Source organism: Rousettus aegyptiacus, unplaced genomic scaffold, assembly GCF_014176215.1.
Source record: "Rousettus aegyptiacus isolate mRouAeg1 unplaced genomic scaffold, mRouAeg1.p scaffold_m13_p_15, whole genome shotgun sequence".
Classification (NCBI taxonomy): Eukaryota; Metazoa; Chordata; class Mammalia; order Chiroptera; family Pteropodidae; genus Rousettus; species Rousettus aegyptiacus.
This window is the reverse complement of record NW_023416290.1, coordinates 17,552,048-17,573,237: the sequence shown is the minus strand read 5'-3', so window position 1 is coordinate 17,573,237 and position 21,190 is coordinate 17,552,048. Positions and strand designations below refer to the sequence as shown.

General features: G+C 35.8%; 1 protein-coding gene across 1 annotated transcript; it reads right to left on the bottom strand.

Moving 5' to 3' along the window:
- Window positions 1-1,082: 1,082 nt before the first annotated feature.
- Window positions 1,083-20,802, bottom strand: LOC107500732 (short-chain dehydrogenase/reductase family 16C member 6). Its single transcript, XM_016126218.2, has 7 exons — window positions 20,601-20,802; window positions 17,285-17,631; window positions 15,521-15,652; window positions 9,870-9,969; window positions 9,262-9,406; window positions 3,214-3,339; window positions 1,083-1,665 (listed from the first exon to the last, which is right to left on the bottom strand). Exons 2-7 carry the CDS (start codon window positions 17,603-17,605, stop codon window positions 1,536-1,538), a joined length of 954 nt encoding a protein of 317 aa, XP_015981704.2. The 5' UTR covers window positions 17,606-17,631; window positions 20,601-20,802; the 3' UTR covers window positions 1,083-1,535.
- Window positions 20,803-21,190: the final 388 nt, after the last annotated feature.

Genomic DNA, 21,190 nt, shown 5'->3' with positions numbered 1-21,190 from the left:
GCTCATAGTTGGTCACAAAGATCTTAACCCTCATTTAGTGATTATCCTATTCACCACTATATTTCCAGTGCCATATGTAGTAGGCACTCAGGAAACATGTGTTGAATGAATAAGTGAATGAATAAAGACTCTCCTTAAACTAGACAATTGAAAAACAAGACAGGTTCAACTTGAAAGAAGCAGGATATATTCTTAGTTGAGTGAAATGAAAGCTGACAGGTTTTGATACCCAAGTGAGGGGGTATGGTCCAGTTACTTAGTGATAAATGATCCCCCAAAGGCCGCTGCTGGGTGTCCACCCAATTAGACAAAAATACATTAATGCACCTGAGATATTAAGGAAAATTTAAATAGTTCTTTGAATATTTGGTTTAAGAAGGCAAAGAGGTGTTGAAATTTTATAAAGTTTGAATGAATAAAACTGTTAAAAGATAACTCATTTCCTTTAAAAATATTGTATTTTGAAATGTTTTATTCTTCTATTTAAAATTTCTTTTTCTGGTTTGTTCATCTCAAGTAAAACTATGCTTTCTTTTCATGAATGTCTCAAATAATGGGATAGTCTTATAATGTATTGAAGGCATGCTCATTGGTTAACAGAATATATATTTCAGTTTACTTACAAGAAATTTTATTTTCTTGGTTTTAATATGAACTAACTCTTAAACCTGATAGAGCCACAGCCAGATCGATGTTTAGTGGTTATAACTAAAGAACCATTTCAAACCCAGAAATTCAAGAACATTCCAGACCCAGTGAATTCCAAATTCACTGCTAGTGATGTTTGCCAAATGGCCGGCATGTGTGGTGCACATTCAAATGAATATACACGTTTTTAAAAGGGGGAGTTTATATTATGTATTCAATTTCATCAATGTTAGGAATCTTTAGAGACTTAATTATGATAATAAGTTTCCTTTTCAAACCAGTAGCATATAGAAATCTAACGTGTGCTTTTTCTTATGGAGTAAAGAAGTTATGAATTGTTTGGCACATTCAGATGCAAATAACCATGATTAGTTATGGATTTATTTTATTGAATAAGCATATCAAATTCTGCTAAGGAATTTGATATGATCATCCAGCTCCAGTAGGAATTGATAGGCGATACAAATAAGCCTTCACTTCGTAAGGTAAACGTTATTTTTCTTAATTACAAAACTAATGTGTTTCTTTAAATCTGATGTTGGAAAATCGTCAGCCTAAAATACTGATTTACAAGGTCATTATTTATAACCCCTATCTAAAAGTATCATATATTGTCTTTAAAAATGAAGGTCAGTTTGCATTAATGTTTTTATAAATATGTTTTATTCACTGAATTCATTGGCATGGCTGTGATGTCCTTATTTACCAAACTAAAAAATGGTAGGAAAAACTATACAGAATTTGAACAGCTAGAACAATCATCAGTGTATAAACCACGTCCTAAGCCTAAGGCTGGCACTTCTGAATGCCTTAGTAATCCATGGTTCATGGGAACGATTTAAGCATTAGGAGGAGTTCGCAATAGTCTCTCCTATTTTGGTGTTTCTTCAGTTTTGGTGTTGCTTCTTGGTTTCAGTCACAGCTTCATTTGCTTTCTTTCCCTCTATGAAAAAATTCAAGCAGGTATCCACTCCAAAGTACTCACCAATGGTCAATAACATGCTTACAGGTAGGAGTCTAGAGAAAAGAAGAGGGGAAAAAAATCATAATACTTGAAGAGGAGTCAGAGAGACTTCTAGGCAAAGATGACTTTCCAGTTACGCAGTGTGACATCCTGATTCATGCTGTGCACTTGTGACTAGATAAAAGGAACGAACAAAGAAATGCTATGTCTCCTCTGATGAGTGCCATCTTAATCCAGGGAGTTTGGAAACACCCCATATATGCCACAGTTTATCCATATATTATACTCACTGAGTTCTGTGGAAATACTATGTATATTCTTATTTAATAGACTAACACATGGTAGCAAAAATGAGAAAGAAAAGTAGACCGATTAAAGCAGAATTTTTTCGAACAGGGCCCAGGCATCAGTTTTAGACGGTTGCTAGGTGATTCCAGTATATGCCTGTGGTTGAGAACCATTGCTTTAGTTCCTTGAAGACAGAGGAACTGTACTTTCAGCTTAGTTCTGCTTAGATAGTCTTAGTTCTGTTCAGCTCAACATGGCAAATGTTTATTTCATGCGGTATTCTGTGTTAGGTACTGTATTAAGTCTGGAGCATAGAGCCGGCAACAGTTAAGAAAATGGGTCCTGTTCCCGTGGAACATGCACTCTAGCAAGGGGACAAGCAGCCACAGGTGTGATGAGTGTTACGGAAGACAGGGACAGGTGTGATGGGATGGACTAGGGCAGCTTAGGGCAGCTTGTAAGAATGGGTAGGAGGTGCCATCTTAGAGCTTCCCATGTGCATATGCCTTCAGTGAGTGCATGAGTGAATCCAATATGTCACAAAAATATGGTGAACTAGATATAATTAGTAAAGAAAGTACTAAATTTATTAATAACATAATTTTGTAATAGTGAATCACTGGTTGTTTTTGATTCTGCTAGTAATTTACAGCAGATGGTCAGAATTTAAGATCTAACAGATTTGAAAATTTGGTTTGAAACTTTGTTCCAGCACTTATTAGCAGCTTAATGCTGCACAAATTACTTATTCTCATTAAGCCTCAAATTCCCTAAGTGTGATAAAATGCATGCAAAGCTGTCATACAGAGTCTGACACATGTAGGCACCTGATGGATATTAGATGTTATTATGTTTCCTTTCTAGAGAAGACAGTGGACCTGAGCTAAATTCATCCACAAATACTCTGGAACTCAGCATTGCCTTGTGTGCAGTTTAGGTGCCCTTTCATTAAGTGAAATAATGAGCTTGCAAATATCCTTACTATTTTTCTGGCAACAGAAAATAGAAGTCTACATTAATCAAACTAAAAGAGTTCACCAATAATAATAATAACAATAATAATAATGTGGGTGCTATTTGTTTCTCTCGAAGCAAATAATTTGTACTCTATGAGGCTTTATGGTTACAAAGTTTTCTGAGTGTCTGGAAAAACCAAGACATAGCTAGCAATAGTTCAATAAATTGTACTTGTGCTATTAAAGTTCTTCCTTGTACTATGAAAAAACTATGAAGTTGTCATCCATCAAAAGAGGTAACAATGATGGCATAGTTTGTTCATGAATAACCAAAATAATAGATTATTATTAACTTACTGTTTGATGATCAATAGAAGCCATATAATTTTCGGTATTATTAAGTAATGTTGTTCATCTAAGATAGCATCTAAAATTTTTTGGGCCACATATTCCTGCTCCAGGATAGGAAACAGAAGTGGATACCTGCAATAATAATAGAGTTATACTGTCAGAGTGGTATTTTTTGTTTTCATCATGAGCATTAGTTATTGCAGATATGGAGTTATAGCAACAGTTGAAAATATCCAAACAAAATGAAAATATTAGGAACTGCCTTGCGTTTTCTCTCATGACCAGAATTGGGACCAGTGCTAATACATTTAATTCTCTAAAGTGCATTTCCCACCATTATTGATTTTTTTTGCTGTGTGATGGTCTGAACGTTTGGAAGAAATTGCTTTTAGATTTTTTTTTTGCATTTTTCTTCCCACTCCTTCACCCCAGACATCGACTAATTGTGTACTATTAAGAAATAGCCTTGCAAAAAAATTATTTTTCCAAAAAAAAAGCATGTGTAATATATCTTTATTTTAAGCAGACCATTGTACAGTAAGTAGAAGTAGATGTTTGTGAAATTAATGAGATGAGCATATAAATAAAGCTTCCATAAGGCATTACTTTGTCATTTTATACCTTTATATTATGTCTTTCTATTACTTGAACCACACCTTTTCAAGAAATTTTGTCTATCTCACCTTTCTGATCAATTTCCCATGATTAAGTGTTGGTCATTAGTCTTTATATTTTATACTCCTAAAAATGCCCTAGAACTGTGTCCTAAAGGGCTTCACCATTTATTAAAAGAATTTTCCAAGGAAAATATACAAATGGCCGATGTGAAAAGATGCTCAATATCACTAATCATTAGAAAAATGCAGAGCAAATCCACAGTAAAATATCATCTCATACCTGCTAGAATAGCTGTCATCAAATGATCAAGTGATAATAAGCGTTGGCAAGGGCATGGAGAAAGGGGAACCCTTGTACACTGTCGATGGAACTCTGCAACTAGATACAGCTGCCATGGAAGACCATGAAAAGATTCCTCAAAAAATTAAAAACAGAACTACCATCCGATCCAGCAATCTCATGTCTGGATATATGTACACAGGCAGTGAAATCAGGATCTTGTAGAGATAACTGCACTGCCACGTTCACCGCAACATTATTCACAATATCCAAGATACAGAAAGAGCCTCAGTGTCTATCGACTGATGAATGGATGAAGAATATGTGGAATATTATTCAGCCATGAGAAAAGGGGAAATCCTACCGTTCGTGACAACTTGGATAAAACTTGAGGACATTATGCAAAGCGAAATAATCAGATAAGAAAGACAAATACTGTATGATATCACTTATGTGTGGAATCTGAAAAAGCCAAATTCAGAAAAACAGAGTAAAATAGTGGTTACCAGGGGCTGGGGGGATGGGGAAATGGGGAGATATTGATTAAAGGGTACAAACTTAGAGTTATAAGGTTAACGAATTCTGGGTATCTAATGTACAGCATGGTGATTTTAGTCAATAACACTGTACTTATATACTTTAATTGTTGCTAACAGAGCAGATCTTAAACATTCTCATCACAGAAAAGAAATAGCAATGAAGATCTTAGCTAATGCTATGGTGGTAATCATTTTACAATATATAAATATCAAATCAACACATTTGTACATGTTAAATTTATACAATGTTATATCAGTTGTATCTCAATAAGCCTCGAAATAATAAAAGCTATACATCTTTGTTTCTTTCATCCCCTACCATTTTAGGATTATTGATTTTATTCTTCTAGAGACTTTGTTTTTAGCTTTTATGTACATAGGGACTCTAAGTTTACAAAAGCCATCATTTAATATCACTGCCTTCCTTGGCTACCATGCTCTACCACTTGGCTGGTCACATTCATTCTGTAGTCTTGACAATCTAGCTTTCAAATTATCATTCTGCAGAGGCTAATGTTAAGTTGTCAGAAAAAGTTTCTTAGCAAATGCAAAGGTGTCATTTTGCTTTTATTGTTTGAAATTCTTTCTGTTCCTCATAGCAGTGAAAGTCCTAGCCAGAACAATTAGGCAAGAAAAAGAAATAAAAGGCATCCAAAATAGAAGGGGAGAAGTAATATCAGATGACATACATATAGAAAATCCTAAAGACTCTGTGAAAAAAATGAATGTTAGAACTAATACAGAAAAATCAGTAAAGTTGATACAAAATCAATATACAAAATCCATTGTACTTCTATGCTATAACTAAAAACTATCAGAGAAATTAAAACAATCCTATTTATAACTGTATTAAAAGAATAAAATTCCTAGGTATAAATTTATCCAAGGTGGTGAAAGACCAGTACACTGAAAACTATAAGACGGTGATGAAAGAAATTGAAGAAGACACAAATAAATGGAAAGGTATTCTGTGCTCATGAGTTGGAAGAATTAATATTGTTAAAATGTCCATATTACCCAAAGCCAATTACAGACTAAGTGCAATCCCTATCAAAATTGCAAATGTCAGTTTTCACAGAAATAGAGCAAACAGTCCTAAAATTTGTATGGAACCACAAAAGACCCTGAATAGTCAAAACAATCCTGAGAAAGAACAAAGCTGGAAGTACCATGCTTTCTAATTTCAAACTATATTACAAAGCTATAGTATAGCGCTTGCATAAAAACAGACACACTGATTAGTGGAACAGAATAGAGAACTCATAAATAAACCTATGCATATATAGTCAATTTACAACAAAGTTGCAAAAAAATATACAATGGTGAAGAGACAGTCTCTTCAATAAATTGTGCTGGGAAGACTGGACCCCTATCCTACATCATACACAAAATCAATTCGAAATAGAGATTTGAATGCAAGACCTGAAACCATGCAACTCTCAGAAGAACACATACAAGGTTGGCTGCCTGACATTGGTCTTGGCGAAGATTTTTTGTTTTTGACACCAAAAAGCAAAGACAGCAAAAGCAAAAATTGACAGGTGGGACTTCTCCAAACTAAAAAGCTCTGCAAATCGAAATAAAACCATAAACAATGAAAAAGTAACTGATGGAATGGGAGAAAATACTTGCAAATCATGTCTGATAAGGGGTTAATATCCAAAATATATAAAGAACTGACACAACTCAATAGCAAAACAACAACAACAACAACAACAACAACAACAACAATCTGATTAAAAATGGGTAGAGAGACTGAATAGACATTTTTCCAAAGATGACATACAAATGGCCAACAGGTACATAGAAGGGTGCTCAAGATCACTCATCAGGGAAACACAAAGCAAAACCACATTGAGATATCGCCCCACGTACATTAGAATGGCCATCATTAAAAAGAAGAGAGATAACAAGTGTTGGCAAGGATGTGGAAAAAAGAGAACTTTTGTGTATCATTTGTGGGAATGTAAATTGGTGCAGCCACATGCAGTGGAATATTATTCAACTATAAAAAGGGGAAATTCTGCCATTTGCATGGATGGTCCTTGTGGGCATCATACTAAGTGAAATAAGCCAGGGACAAAAACTATATGATCTCAAGTATATCTGGACTATTGAAGAAACAAACCAATAGAAACAGAAAAGACTGGGGATTGCCAGAGGTGGGGTGGAAGGTGGGGGTAATGGGTGAAGATGGTCAAAAAGTATATACTTCCAGTCATAATATTAATAAGTTCTGGAGATGTCATGTATAACTATGTACACCATAGTTAACAATATGGTATTGTATATTTGAAACTTGCTAAAAGAGTATATCTTAAAAGTTCTCATCATGAGAAGACAAAATTATAACTATGTTATAACAAAATTATAACTAACTTTATTGTGGTAATCATTTCCCAATATAAATATATACCAAATTGTTATGTTATATACCTTAAACTAATACAATGTTATATGTCAATTACATCTCAATAAAAATGAGATGAAAAGCAGTTTTCTAATGATCATCCATGTAGATAAATCTCAGTATATAGCCACAATTATTTCCTTGGCCTTAGTAAATAAATCTTAATTGTAAAGTTGCTAGGACCACATATAGCAACTTATAGGCCATTTCAAAGGCCACAAATCTTCCAAAAATGAGGAATACTTAGCATTCTCATGGTTAATGAATGTGGAAATTTTTTATATCTGGCCAGCACTAAATATTACTGTTTTAAGATTTTTTTTTTTGCCAATATGAATGGTAAAACTTTATATATACTAAAGTCTCATCATTCAGGTAGAGATTTTATGTATGCTTATTAGCTTTTATCATTCTGTCATAAATTGCCTCTTTCTAGCCTATCTCTTTATATACTAAGGCTGATAATTCTATTTTATATATGTCAATAATATTGTCTCCTTATTTCTTTGCTTTTTATTTTTATATATTATATGTTTAGCATAGTATTTAAGAGTGTAGACTCTATCTATGTTCAAGCCACCTGGGTGAAAATCTGGAATCCAGCTCTTTTGACTGTATAGCTTTGAGTGAGTTGCTTAATAATTCCATGCCTCAGTTCACTCACCCATTAAATTGAGGTAAATAATAGTATGTACTTCATATGGTTGTGAAAATGATACTCTTCGATCCTCACCTGGCAGAACCTGTGTGCAATGAAGCAGGAGTAGGATGTGATGAGAAACTACTCTTCACTGGTGGCTCCACCTGAATTGTTTCCATAAAGCAGAATAGTGTCGCCACCTGGGTGCTGCCACCACCCTGGATGGATCTTCTACAGTGCAGAGCCTCAGAGATTGAGATCTTCCAATATTTACTGTCTGGCGAATCTACCCAAAATAAGTCTTCTACCATAAGAAGATGGGAGATGCAGGACCTGCCACTTGACTGCTGAGATTACTGGTGTGTCTCTCCAACAATAAAGAGCTGTTCTTGAAAGAGGAATTACTCTCTTTACCAATAGCTTCTTCCAGAGCTTTCCTACCTAGTGGGAGATGGGGGTGGAGGAACAAATATTATCCGGCTGAGTCTATCCACTCAGCATTGGCCTTCAACAGAAAATGGGATCTTCTGATGTTCACTTGCTGCCAAGTTAACCAGAATAGTTTTTCTACCCCAGGGAGCTGGGAGAGATGGAAACTGCCACTCCACTTTGTTGCCAAGCCCACTAGAACAGTTATTCTACAAGGCGGACCTGTGGGTAGAAAAGTATAGTCCCTGGCTCCAATGCCATGGCCTCCCAGTATTATTATTGAATTTCCATAGATTTTCTTGAGTAAATACTTTTGAATTTGTTGCATGCCCTTTGATCAATCTCTAAAGATTTTGAATGATTATCTTTGCTAACTCTGCCCGGCTAACTAGATGGCACTTTGTGAGAGATTTCCTTCCTCTATATTCCGTCGACTCTTCACCACCTGTTTTTGCACTTTCTGTTTAATTTCATAGTTTTATGAGACTCTAAAAAGCCCTATTTCTTTCTAACCAGCCTTTTTGTTGGCTGTCTCTCTTTCCTACAGATATAGCTGATTCATGTCATCTAGATCATGACCATGCCCTTTTTAGCATTTGTAATGGCTATACTTGTCCTCAATAATGTTCACACTTTTCAATACCTTCTACTGATTGGCTGCTTTGTGTAAAAGCCCTTATTTTAGTTGCATCCTAGTTTGGACTGTTCTGCCAAATGTAACCTTTATATCAAAATACACCCCCCCACCAGTTCTTCCCCACATATATTAATCAATTTTACAAGCTGTTTTATCTTTTGAATTATTTTTATTTTAGTATACTTGTTAGGAAAGAAATCTTCTGAATACTATGGTGCTAAATATTTTAATAACTTTTTACTACCAATTTTTCTGTTAAAATATTCTGATTAGCAATTTAGGTTTATGTTTTAACCATATCATAAACTTTATAACTATATTATTATCTTTAAGTTGAATAAATTCATTAACTTAGTACATATGGGATTTTTTTTTTACTGATTGGCATTCTAATTATTTTATTTTGCTGTTCATATTTCAAAACTTCAAAATGAAAAGATGATAATTGACATATGTTGGAAGATTATTATAAGAGCAAAGGTTACTGTAAGAGTTCACTTACTTGGTTATAGCACCAGCAAACATTCCAGTATTGATAAAAAATGGGCAAACAATGGTGACATTAATTTTACTTTTAAGTATCATTTTTAATTCACAGAGGAGAGCTTCTGCTAAGCCAAAAGCTGCAAATTTGGTTGAAGAATATTCTGAAACAAAGTGAAATGCTGTTAGTTAATAGAATTTGACAAGTTAATTTTTAGAATTATTTAAAAAATTGAAACTCCCTTTTCTCTGGTTTATCCTTGGAAACAAAGCATCATTGTTAAAGTTATTTTTGTGGACACTTTACTCCTATATCTCCATACTATATACCCAACAATGAGATGAAGATTATTTTAGTTTCTCTTAACCTAAGAAGACTAATGAGCCGAGAAGTACATTCTTCTCTTTGTTTTTTAAAAAGAAGAGAATATCTTCCCTTACCACTCCCATTTTAAATAGAAAAATGGAAAGGAATGCTGGTGTTATATATAGGGCCAAATGTATTAGAAATTTCCCCTTGGTGCAGGAAGTGTTTCTATACCTTGAAAGAGTCCTAATTACTGGGTGCCATGAACTGGGCAAAAAAAAAAAAAAAAAAAAAGGCACGTGGTTAAGTAAAGTACTCACCTGTTAGTCCATTAATACCAAAAAGTCCTGCTGCACTTGAAATACAGACCAAGTGACCATGGTCAGCTTTTATCATAGCAGGAAGGAAGGCCTTATAAATCTGGAAGATGTTAATATACTGTGTCACTATTTAATTAATTAATTATTTTATTTGCTCAGTATTTGATGGATTTATAGATTCATTTAATAAATATTTAACAATTATAGTGTGTTAAATTCTGTGGCAGTACAAAATGGTCATGGGTACCATGTAGTCACTGTCTCAAGGATCTTAGACTTTATTATGTGTTAATGTATAAGAAATACTATTTGACTTGTTTTGCCTTTTAAGTTAACTATACCAATTGAATTAGATCAACATTTTACATTTATATTTTGCTTTAAAAAAACCTTAAAACCTAGTTTTTCTAGTATGCTGAGCTCTTCTATGTAATTTTCAGTAATTTGTATTAAAATTTAATCACTCTACCTTCTTGGCTTTATTATGAACAAGATTCTTCCTCACGCTGATGGATTGGCAGAATAGGAAAAACTGCTCAAAGAAAGGGATGAATTTCAATGCAAGAAAAACGTGCTGTAGTAAATAACGTGCTTTGGAATTGTCTACGATGACTTAGATATATTTTTATCTATTTTGGTAAAATTCACTTATTCATCCTCAAGTAAGATATTAATTTAGTGTTCTAAGTTCCCAGGCCATGAAAAAGTCTCAGTTCTCTTACTCCTGTGATTCTTAGGTTCTCTCAGGGAAATTTTCCATTCTCTTTCCCTCTGATACTGAATTCTCTTATCTAACCTCTGTTCAGAAATAATCTAAAACTTGGAAATAAGGCAAGAAAGAGATGATTGTGTGACTTTCAACATACTAGAGCATTTTCTAATCTTGCATGAGGTTTATCTAACTCTCTTGAGCAATGTAACTTTTTTTAACTGAATATTAGGACCTAGATGTTTCACAATCCTATAAAATTAGAGGTTAACATGTAGAAAACTGATGGAAAAAATAATCCCAGAGGTAAGATTTAGTGATCTTATTTCAGCATTCTTTTTTGTTGACTATATAAATCCAAACTCCTCGTATCGCCCCTTTATCAGCTGTGGTATTTGGCTGGTTCCCCACAAATGAGTTAAATAAAACCTTGACAGACAATGCTCACCATCTATTTCTGTGAGATTTACAGTTTTAATGATGTCAGAATTTTGTGTTAAGAGTTTTGGAGAATCCGCTGAGATGTGCTTACCTACAAGGACCCAGTAGAGCAGAGAGCAGCTACTGGATCAAAGAATGTCACACTTTCTTTTGAGCTCTTTTGTGTGTCACTAACCTTGTTCCAGAACTACGGAATTGACTGGTGGGTCTGTGCTTAGATACAAGACAACTGGCCTCTTTTGATGTTTCATGTTCAGGGACAATAGCATTTTATATGTTTGTCCCTTGTGGTAACGCCTTTGGTTTTCAAAAGTTTAAAATGAAAAAAATACTGTTGCATCAGTCATGAGTGCAGACTAGTTGGGAAAGCAAAAGATGGTTATTGTTTTCTAGCACAAGGGTGTGAAAAATCCAGCCTGGGCCCCAGAGGGCATCTTCAGGATGATCATCTGGTAGACCTCATGAGATTTAGGGACTGGAAGCCTTGGTATGGAGGTCCAGCTGCAGCATCACTGTTGGTTTCTGAAAGTTTGTAAACTTTCAAGAAGGTGAAGCTGAGTAATTAAGTTGAAGGTGTGTATCAGTGTTACTTTTGAATTCATGAGTTGAGGCAGGGAAATTCCCTAGATGAAAGGGAAAATAGTGGCCTATAGCAGTCTTGTCATATGGCTCAACACTGGTGAAATTTAAAATGATCAGAGTAAGGACTTATCTACTCACAGAGGTCTAATCATTTGCAGGGGTTTAGTTTTGTTCATTTTTCTTCCCAAGGGGTTCCTCCCCCCCCAAATGTATCTATATGTGTTTTTGCTTTTGAGTTAAGGAGGAAGCTGCTACCAGTTTTCTGTGTCCAACTGAAAAAAGGTTTCCTTCACAGAGGAAAAATGATTAGGTATTTCAAGGGTCTTTTTGTATTTACAGCCCTATGGATCAGTGGAGGGCTTTTTAGGACATTCTAGAAGATGAATTTATCATATATACCTATTATTTGTTCTCATGTAGATATTTTACATTAAAGGGAAGAAAAAGAAATGCAAATAAGGGTTCAATGAGGAATTAGTAATAAAAAATGTATTAATAAAACTTTTAAAATGCATTTTTAATCAGAGAACTTAATAGAGAATTATATATTGATCTAGATTTACACATTACTCATAATCAAGGTAAATCTGTGAACTAATGAGAATTGCTTGATAAACAACTATATCTATTTTCCCTGATTTTATCACACATGGGATGTAATGCAAACAAGTATCAGATTTGCTTGATTTTGTTTTATTGAATTTAAATATAAGATGATTTTTTTCTCACAGAAAAGCCTAATTAATGAATTTCGTAGTTTTTTTCATGTTGGTCAAATAAGTTATCGTTGTCTCCATAAAATATTCTAGGTAATGGAGAATGCGAATATGTGTTTGGTTAAATTACAACAAATGATGACTTGATTATAAAAAAAGGATTGGTGTTTTTGAATTTCAGACAGTTCCGTCAAATGTGTGTCTTTAGTTACTCTACTTGCACTGTCTTTTATAATTTTTTGATGTTATCTTTTTGACAACCTTTTAATATCTCTAGTGATTGTGCTACTCTCTAGTGTCCACTTAAATGACTTGAAGACCTCAGGATAATATCAAGTTGAATAAATTTATGAGAAATTTTTGGTTATCCATAATGTTTTCTATAAAAATTTATATTTATAAAGCAAAGGTATGAAATCAGCTAGCACAGTTTTGACTTGTTTTGTAAAGCTTAAACTGAGAAGGTAAGTTTCACATGCTATATACCATACCTTCTAATATTATGACAAAGTTAATTATATTTTAACATGATGGTTGAAAGCTAATTGATACTGTGATATAGCTATATATATATTTTTTGTGTTTAAGATCGTACACATATTAATGCATATTAAAATTAATAAGCAAAATAAGTGTATGTGTGATAAAGACGAGGGACCCAGAAACTTAAAACTGGCTTTGGAATATTCAGTCTGCTGTAAACAATTGATATTAAAAGGCTATTGTTTACTTTTGTGTAATCTGCCCAGAGAGTGGAGATTCTTGTCATAATATTCTGAGCCCTTGAACTACCTTTTGTCATACTATGGAATTGTTAAAACAAAGGACAAAAATTTGTCACATCTGAAAGCTATTAGGTTTCTTTTAACTATATTGTTACCTTCCGTTAGATTTATTTAAAAAAATCTATATTGTCACGCTAGCTATTAAGGTATCAATACAACCATTCAGCTATGTTTTTGTTTAGAAAATAAAACTATTGCATTGAAAGTCATCTTTGGCACTTCTTAGGTGGCTGAAACACCCAAAGGCTATCTATCCCCTTTGCTGAATTCTACGACATGGCAGTCAGCAGTAGGGATGCTAGGAACAACAAGGTACATTTGGAATGTACCTCATTTCTTCATTAGCCAAACCCTGTTTTAGGATCTTCCCTGAGGAACTGTGGGGGAGAGCCGGCAGATCAAAAAGGAAATTCAACCTTTCCTGAGTAAATTTATTAATAAATAAATTTATTTATAAATATGTTTCTTCAGAGATTGTATACTTGCCAGCATGGAGAGAAGGGCTCTCACTGTAATAATTAACCAAATCTTTACGAAATAGGTATAATGCCCCTATAGAGATTTCTACTTTCTCTAATTGATATTTCTGGTTACTGGAATTAATCAGATTCATTCAGTTTTCTCCTCAAGAGGGAGTTTCTGGGCTCCCCTATTGTGTCTGAAGGCTCTGGTGCTATAAGCCAGAAATTGTGTCTGTGGTAGACACAGTATAGCAGGACACTCCAAAGGTCACAGTGGAAAAGACTGTGCCAAGAAGCCAGATCATTGGTACAGGTTTGACCAGTGTGAGCTGCCACTGCCACTGTGAGGACATCCTCTAAGGCCACTCCAGGGGCCGAGACATGTCAGTAGGGAGATTCTGACCAGGAACGGAACAGAAATAATTATATAGAGCTGGATGATAGAAACAAGAAGGGAAACTTAAATGCGCTCAGTGTTCTATTTTCTGATGGGTTAATGAAGAAGTCCTTTTCCTTTGTGAACTATTTCTAATCCTCAATTAAGGAAGCTATACTTAGGCAAGCTGCAATGAAACTCTTTCTAAAAGTTATCTCATTCCAAAGTTATCTCATTTCCAGAATTCTGGAAAAGTATCTAATAGGGAATTTTAATATGGATTATAAACTAACAAATCATCAGAGAAATGTGACGATGATGATGATTCTCATTCTGAACTTGGGTTTCAGATGACTGTCTTCATAATGGATTAAGCGTAGAGAAATACATGGAAAGAATCAGTTATCCTAACCACCATAAATCCATACACATGCCATTTTTATAGATAACATGAAAAATATTAATCTTCTTAGGGCAGTAGGCAGATTCTAATGCAGTGATTGCTACTGAGATTTTTCCTCTTTCATGGTCATGTACTTCTTTTTTATAAGTTCCATAAGAACCAGGTTTTATTCTTACCAGGATATAATTGAAGAGATCATGAGCACAACCAGAGCATAGGTGTGTCATATATAAGAATAAGTTTCATTTAATCATGTGTGACAAGCCCACATTTCAGGGACGGTGGTTAGAGTTCTTATGTGCAACAAACGCCTACTAAGGTGCCCTCCCAGGAACTGGACTGATAACTTGTTCTGTGGCTTACAGGATCCCTCCTAGCCTTACAGGTATTAAGGAAGGTCATTTCCTGGCAGGCCAGGAACCTTGGCAGTGTTGGGAGACCTTGAGAAAAAGGAAACCTGTCATAATTAGAAATCCTGCAGGCAGGACTTGGTGGATACATTTCTTGGTTTTGGTTCCCTTGTCTTGGAGTTCTAAATTGACTAATTCTCCTTCTATATTGTGTCTTTCCCTTCTCTCTTGTTTCTCCCTTATATCTGTAAGCTTGGGCCATCATGTAGCAGTTGCAGGACCTTGGGTAGGTCGTTTAAACCCTGTGAGCCTTAGCTTCCTTATTTGTAAAATGAGAATGAAAATGGCACCATAGCCACCATGTATAGGAAAAGAACTTAGAGCAGTTCATGGCATCTAGTAAGAGCTTACTTCCTTTGTTATGATGCCCAGTCATACATGCACATAAACCACCACTCTAAAAATAGCCACTTTCTTTCTGCACAAGCTCCTCTTTCATTCATGAACAAATTAAATCTCTTTCATATCATGGCTGTCACATTCTGTTTGTATTTTGGTAGGACGATTTCTGAAGAGCCTAGTAAGTCTTGAGACCAAACTAGAGAGGGGAGAGGGAAGGACCCTACCTGAGAGTTTGGAAGAGGACAAGAACAGGGAATACTAAACTGAGAATGTGTCAAGGTAAAACCTGGACAAGATGAGAGGTCATTAGTCTGTCAATGAGAAACTCATGAATGGTATAGATAAATGGCTGAACAGTGGTTTACAGAAATACATGGAGTTTTCATACTTATCAACAAAAGAAAATGAAAAAGAGTAAAAATTTACCCAGAAATGAGACATGATGTTTACATGAAATGATTTTTCCACCATCTCATCTGGAATGTCAAGAAATAGTTTTCCTGTCACAATTCCAGCATTGTTAATGAGAAGGGTCACATCACCAACTTCTTTTTTAACCTAGACAGAAGTGAGGCAAATAGTAACTTACTTGAGGTAATACATTTTCATATTTCTTTTTCCAGGCCATTGTTTTCCCCCTCATTCAATTAGTTTTTTTTAAAACCAGATATTTGTTCTTACATGTAGAAAATCAGCCATTTTAAAGTAACTTTATGATCAATTACATTAAAAAACACTGTTATTTACCAATTTTGCTCAAGGGATCTTCATTTTTTTTGTGTTTAGAAATGACCTAATATTGCAACATCTTTTCTCCGCTTATTTGTTATGCTACTAAGCCTTTCCTGCCAGCTGCTAATGCCAGGGGTGTTGCATAAGTGACATCTGATTCTGTCGCCCTTCGTGCCTCCAATTGTCTTTCTTCAGCTGGCAGTTAGGTCTTTCCTTAGCATGATGTGTCTGACAGTTGTTTCTGTATATAGCTCCTCCTGACTCTTCTGTGAGTTAGATGGCAGGAGCACACATCCCATCCCCCTAGAGCCAGAACAGTGCTTGGCACGAAGACGTCCCAAACACAGATGTGTGTGGCTTACTGCCCAGAGAACTCTGTGAGCCTGTGGACTTTTCTCCAAATTCCTTTCTGAGGCTGATGTTTCCCTGAGGTCCACAGCTGTGCTACAGTATTTTCCTTTACTCTTCCCTTCTGCTCTGCCCACCTCGCCTGCTTGCATAATCCACAGTATACTACCAGCCCTACTTAGACATCAGTGTGCTCCAAGAAACATTGCAGAGATTGTTTTTCTCTCTTTCACCATTTTGTCTCAAATTATGGCTTTGTAAGTGACATTGACTAAGCTGACCCAGGGGCGAAGCATGAGGCATGTTTAAACAATGGTTGAAGACTTTTGTTTGGCCTGAATTGGATCTTTTGTGCCAATACAGCAATCTCTTTCTTTGTTTCTGAACAGGAAACACTTCCTGCCCTGACCTGATTTAATAATTCCTAATCCATGCAGTGCTTTGTGTTGATCCTTCCAGATAATATGATTGGGACATATTAGGCAAATATTGCTCCTGACATAGTCAAGTGGAGCAAGCTATGAAAGGAAGGATTAATATTGCTGAGCTGAGTTTGCGCTGAGGGATTAGACTTCTCTACAGTGGGGAGAGATGGGACAGAGGAAGTCATCCAGCAGAGGCTAGCTTATAAAGAACATTCCACCAGCATGAGGAGGAAATCAGCATGAGCAAGCACTGCACTATAGACCAATGGTGAGGGAGCAACGGCACCGGGAAGGAGGTGGACTCTGGTGTAAGACATTCTTGAATATTTAAGAAAAACCCAATGGTCACTAGAGAGGGCAGGTAACTTGGTAAAAATTGTACAACCAAAAATCAACAGAGCCAGGACTAGTCCTGGTTTCTCCTGATCCCTTGATGATAAACAAGTCACTAAGAAAAGCTTTCAGGCATCGACTTGGAAAGCTTATCAGATTCCCACTTGCATTGTTTTATTCCACAGCCCTCCTTGGAGGCTACAGAGTTAGATGCTTGACATGCAAGATCAAGCAAGAGGCACAGAGAGATGTTGGGGGAAGCCAAACAACCTTTCCTGTCTTTGTAAAAGCACATACCAGATGCAGTACTTTTCTTGGGCATAGAGTCTAAGAAGGACACTAAGCAGCTTACCTGATCAGCAACTCTGTAGATCTCTTGCCTCTTGCTACAGTCACATTTATAGACAAATACTTTTACGTCACCTTTTTCTTTGGCCAGTCTACACGTTTCCATATTGCCTTCTTCATTAATGTCCCACAGAACTAGAATGGCTCCAAGCCTGGCAAATTTTATGGCCATTAGCCTCCCAAGTCCACTTCCAGCTCCCGTTATAAGTACAATCTCTCCAGCAACATTCTTTTTTCTCTTAGGAATTATCTTGGAAACTGTAGCATTTAGAAAATAATATAGAAGTTTTCCCAAAGTTAAGCTGGTGTCCCAAATTACTTCCATGTTGATTTACTAAAGAAAGGAAGGTTCTAAAAAGAAAAAAGATAACTGATAAATTTATTATATTATCACAGCAATTACAATACACATGACATAGGGGATTTGCACTTGAGACGTTAATTCCCCAAGATACATATCACAGCAACAGCTTCTAAAATCATTGAATTTTTAAATTACATAAATAGCAAATATGAAAATGTTTCATATTAACAAGAATATTTGCAATTTACAGGGCATTTTCTTCCATATAATCTAATGTGAGCTATAGGTGGGTCACAGATTACTAGGACAGTTTTATAGTTAAAGATGTAAGGTCTTTGAATCTAAAGTTGCCCAACATTATGTGACTAGTAAACCAAAACTTTAGATTCTCAGTTTAGTCATTTTTCTATTACATGAACTCCCTTGACGATCTCGTAATAGAAATTTGCTTTCCATTAGGTAGTTTTTCAATAATATAAAATAACATCACAACACAATAAAAGACTTTACACATTTTTACCTGATTCTTACACTGTCCCTCTGCGTCAAGCAGATACAGTTGTTATTATGTCATAGTGCTTTATTCAAGGTTGCATAGGTAGCTAATAAAATAGGCGACATTAGGATCAAGTATGGAAGTTTCCTGCACGGTAGTCCAGGCCTTTACCATTAGAATAGGCTTTTCTTGGAGCAAATGGATACTGTTCCCAGACCCAACTTTTCAAGAACTAATAGATAATTTTTAAAATTTCTGATGGCACATCTTTGATTTTTGATAATCACATTCTTGAACATTCTTAATCATTTCACACAGAAATTAAATGGGGGCATGTACAAAACCTACATTGAAACAGGCAAGAGCTGCTTGAGGAAATAACGGCCAGCACTGCAATAATTATACTAATATAGTGATATATATGGAATCTTCCTACAGATCAAGTAAGTTCTAACTGCTCTGTATGCATTTCACTCTTGCAAGGGTGCCCTCTTGTACAGTTCAGAGAACAGAGATACTAAGAGGTTAAGCGAACGAGCCCATGGTTGCACAGTTAATGATAGTGAATATAGAATTTGAATGCATGTGATAACTTCTCTGTTCAAGCTATCAAATGCGAAGAAATATAGCAAAAAAAAAAAAAAAGCTGAATCTAGTAAAAAGAGTTATCTTCATATTACATCCATTTCATATAATGTCAGTCCGGAATTGATTTTGAGATGTTCCAAAATGAGGACACTAAAGGACCCAGGCCACTTCCACTTTCTGTTAGCGCTAACCTGCCAGAAATTCCCACTGAGATCAGATTTTCAAAAGCATTATTGCCAGAACACCATTATAAATATGTGGATTTTAGGAAGGAAGAAAAATCCTGCTGAAGCCTACATTCAGGAAAGAGCAAGGAGTAAGGGCATTATAGATCTCTTCTATTAATTCTTTTGGATTTATTAAGAATATTAACCGCATCCCTAAAGATATTTTCCTTGGAAAATTTTAGGGACTTTTCCTTACATCGATGTTGACTATGAGTTAATGCATATTAGAAGTTCACAACCAGGAAAGACATCAAACCAGAGAAAAGTCACTCTCTTCTCCAAGCTTATATAAACTTTTCTGGCTCAAGCATAATTCCGGCAACATGCAGTATATTGTAGTTATGCAAAGAAATGATATCATTTATTAAAAATAAATGCAAATGTGATGGAGATGTCCCGGGTCACACAATTTTTATGTAGAGATAAGAAAAGATTGCAACTTTTCTCATACTTTTCTTTAGGAGAAAGGTTTTTCTCAAAGTAGGTGATTTATCTTGAAAGAAATTCAAGTAGCTTTCATAAAGTTATTGAATTTCAGCAACATACTGTTACACTTTGGGACCTTTCTGAGGACCAGAGTTTAGACATGTCTCCAACCATTCATCGTTTAAATGTTCCCTAAACTAAGAGAGCTCACTCACAGGCTGCTCAAAGTATTCAATTTTGGAACAATGGAGAAAAGCACATGTAAGCCCTGGATGTAGGATGTACAGGCCAGAAAAGACTATTGCTCCCATGTGGGTCCTTGGCCAGTTGTGGCAACCGGACAGTTAGAAAAAACATCATTGAGTATTGTGATGAGCAAACTTTTATTAAGTACTCAACTGCACTCAACTGTGCTTTCCATGCCTTGTTTTATTTAATCCTCAAAATAGCCCTGTGAAGTAAGTATGAGACTCAGGTAGACACATAACTCTCCAAGGGGTGCACAGTTCCTATGCTATGACTCTGAAAGTCCTGCTCCTGTGACCACTACACATGTAAGTTTCCCGAATAACTTTCAGTAAACTGGCCTTTGAGTCACAGAAACCTCCTTTCATTTTTCGGGCACAGCCTGAGCCCTTCAGTTTAAAGGATGGCTGTGAGAATGGAGTGAAAGTTTGTACAGATATATATCTGAGTCTCAGGAATATTAAAAACATCAAAGCAACATATAGAACAAAGAAATGCTATGCAACATATAGAAATGCTATGCAAATACTGATTTCTATCATTTGGGACAGGAGACTTTGATAATGACACTGAGTCATCCATAAAGATACCCATGGTGGAGGCATTAAAGGTTTTTCTCTACTTTTTAGAGTGTGCCTCAACTATGAAATTGCTGAGGAGGGCTTGGGAGAGGGATTTGCGCAGGAGTTTATCTGAGTCCCACCCTTCTTCCGGGCTGCTGATAAACGCAAGACCCTGTTGCAAGGCCAAATCTGTACATTCATGGGACACAGCTTGGTCCACGGGCCTGTTTCCCTCTGCTCTTCCTTGATTTTCTCCCTTGCCTTTTCACCACTTCTTCCCCTCACCCTGCTGAAAGTCAGAAAAGTGAGCAAAAACAATTAGAAACAAAAGAAGAAAGAGACGTGGGAACTGATAATAAAGTTACATCAAGCTTCTATTTGGAAACTGCACTAAATTGTGCCCAGAGAAACTGCCATTAGGAGCAGACACGTAAAATGCCTCCTGAGGAGCCAAGAGACCCAAACCTTACCTGCAGAAATGGCCTACTTCTCTGGTGCGTGAGTTCTCATCCGGATCGAAGCATAAAGAGCTTTTGTCAGCTACTAGAAGCTGGTTCTTAAGTGAAATTGCTTTTAAATGTTCTCCCACACCATTCACTGTCTCTGTGGGTGCCAGGTAAAGGAGTATCAGCTATGAGAAGTTGCCTGGTAAGTTACCTGTGTTCCTTCTCTGTTTACTGCAGGGCGTGGCATGACTGGTGCTTTCGGTTTCCACAGGAGTCTGAAATAAAGGTATGAAAGCACACGTTTAAAGTAATTTGCAGGCATAATACTGCCATTATCGTTAGCCCTCCCATGGGCATACTGAAATCTTTACATCAGCAGAACAGAAATATATTTTTTAGCTGAGTTAGAAAAATGTGAAACTCAGTTGCTGACTCATCTGAACAATGTAATGATCAGGATACATTTTTTTCCTCATATTTTTATCATGAAAAATTTCAAACATGATGAAACTTGAAGAAATAGGCCATAAGTGTTCCAAGAACCTATGCTTAGACCAAATGTTTATTAATATTTTATCATATTTACGTTCTATTGCCTCCTTTTGGAGAAACAT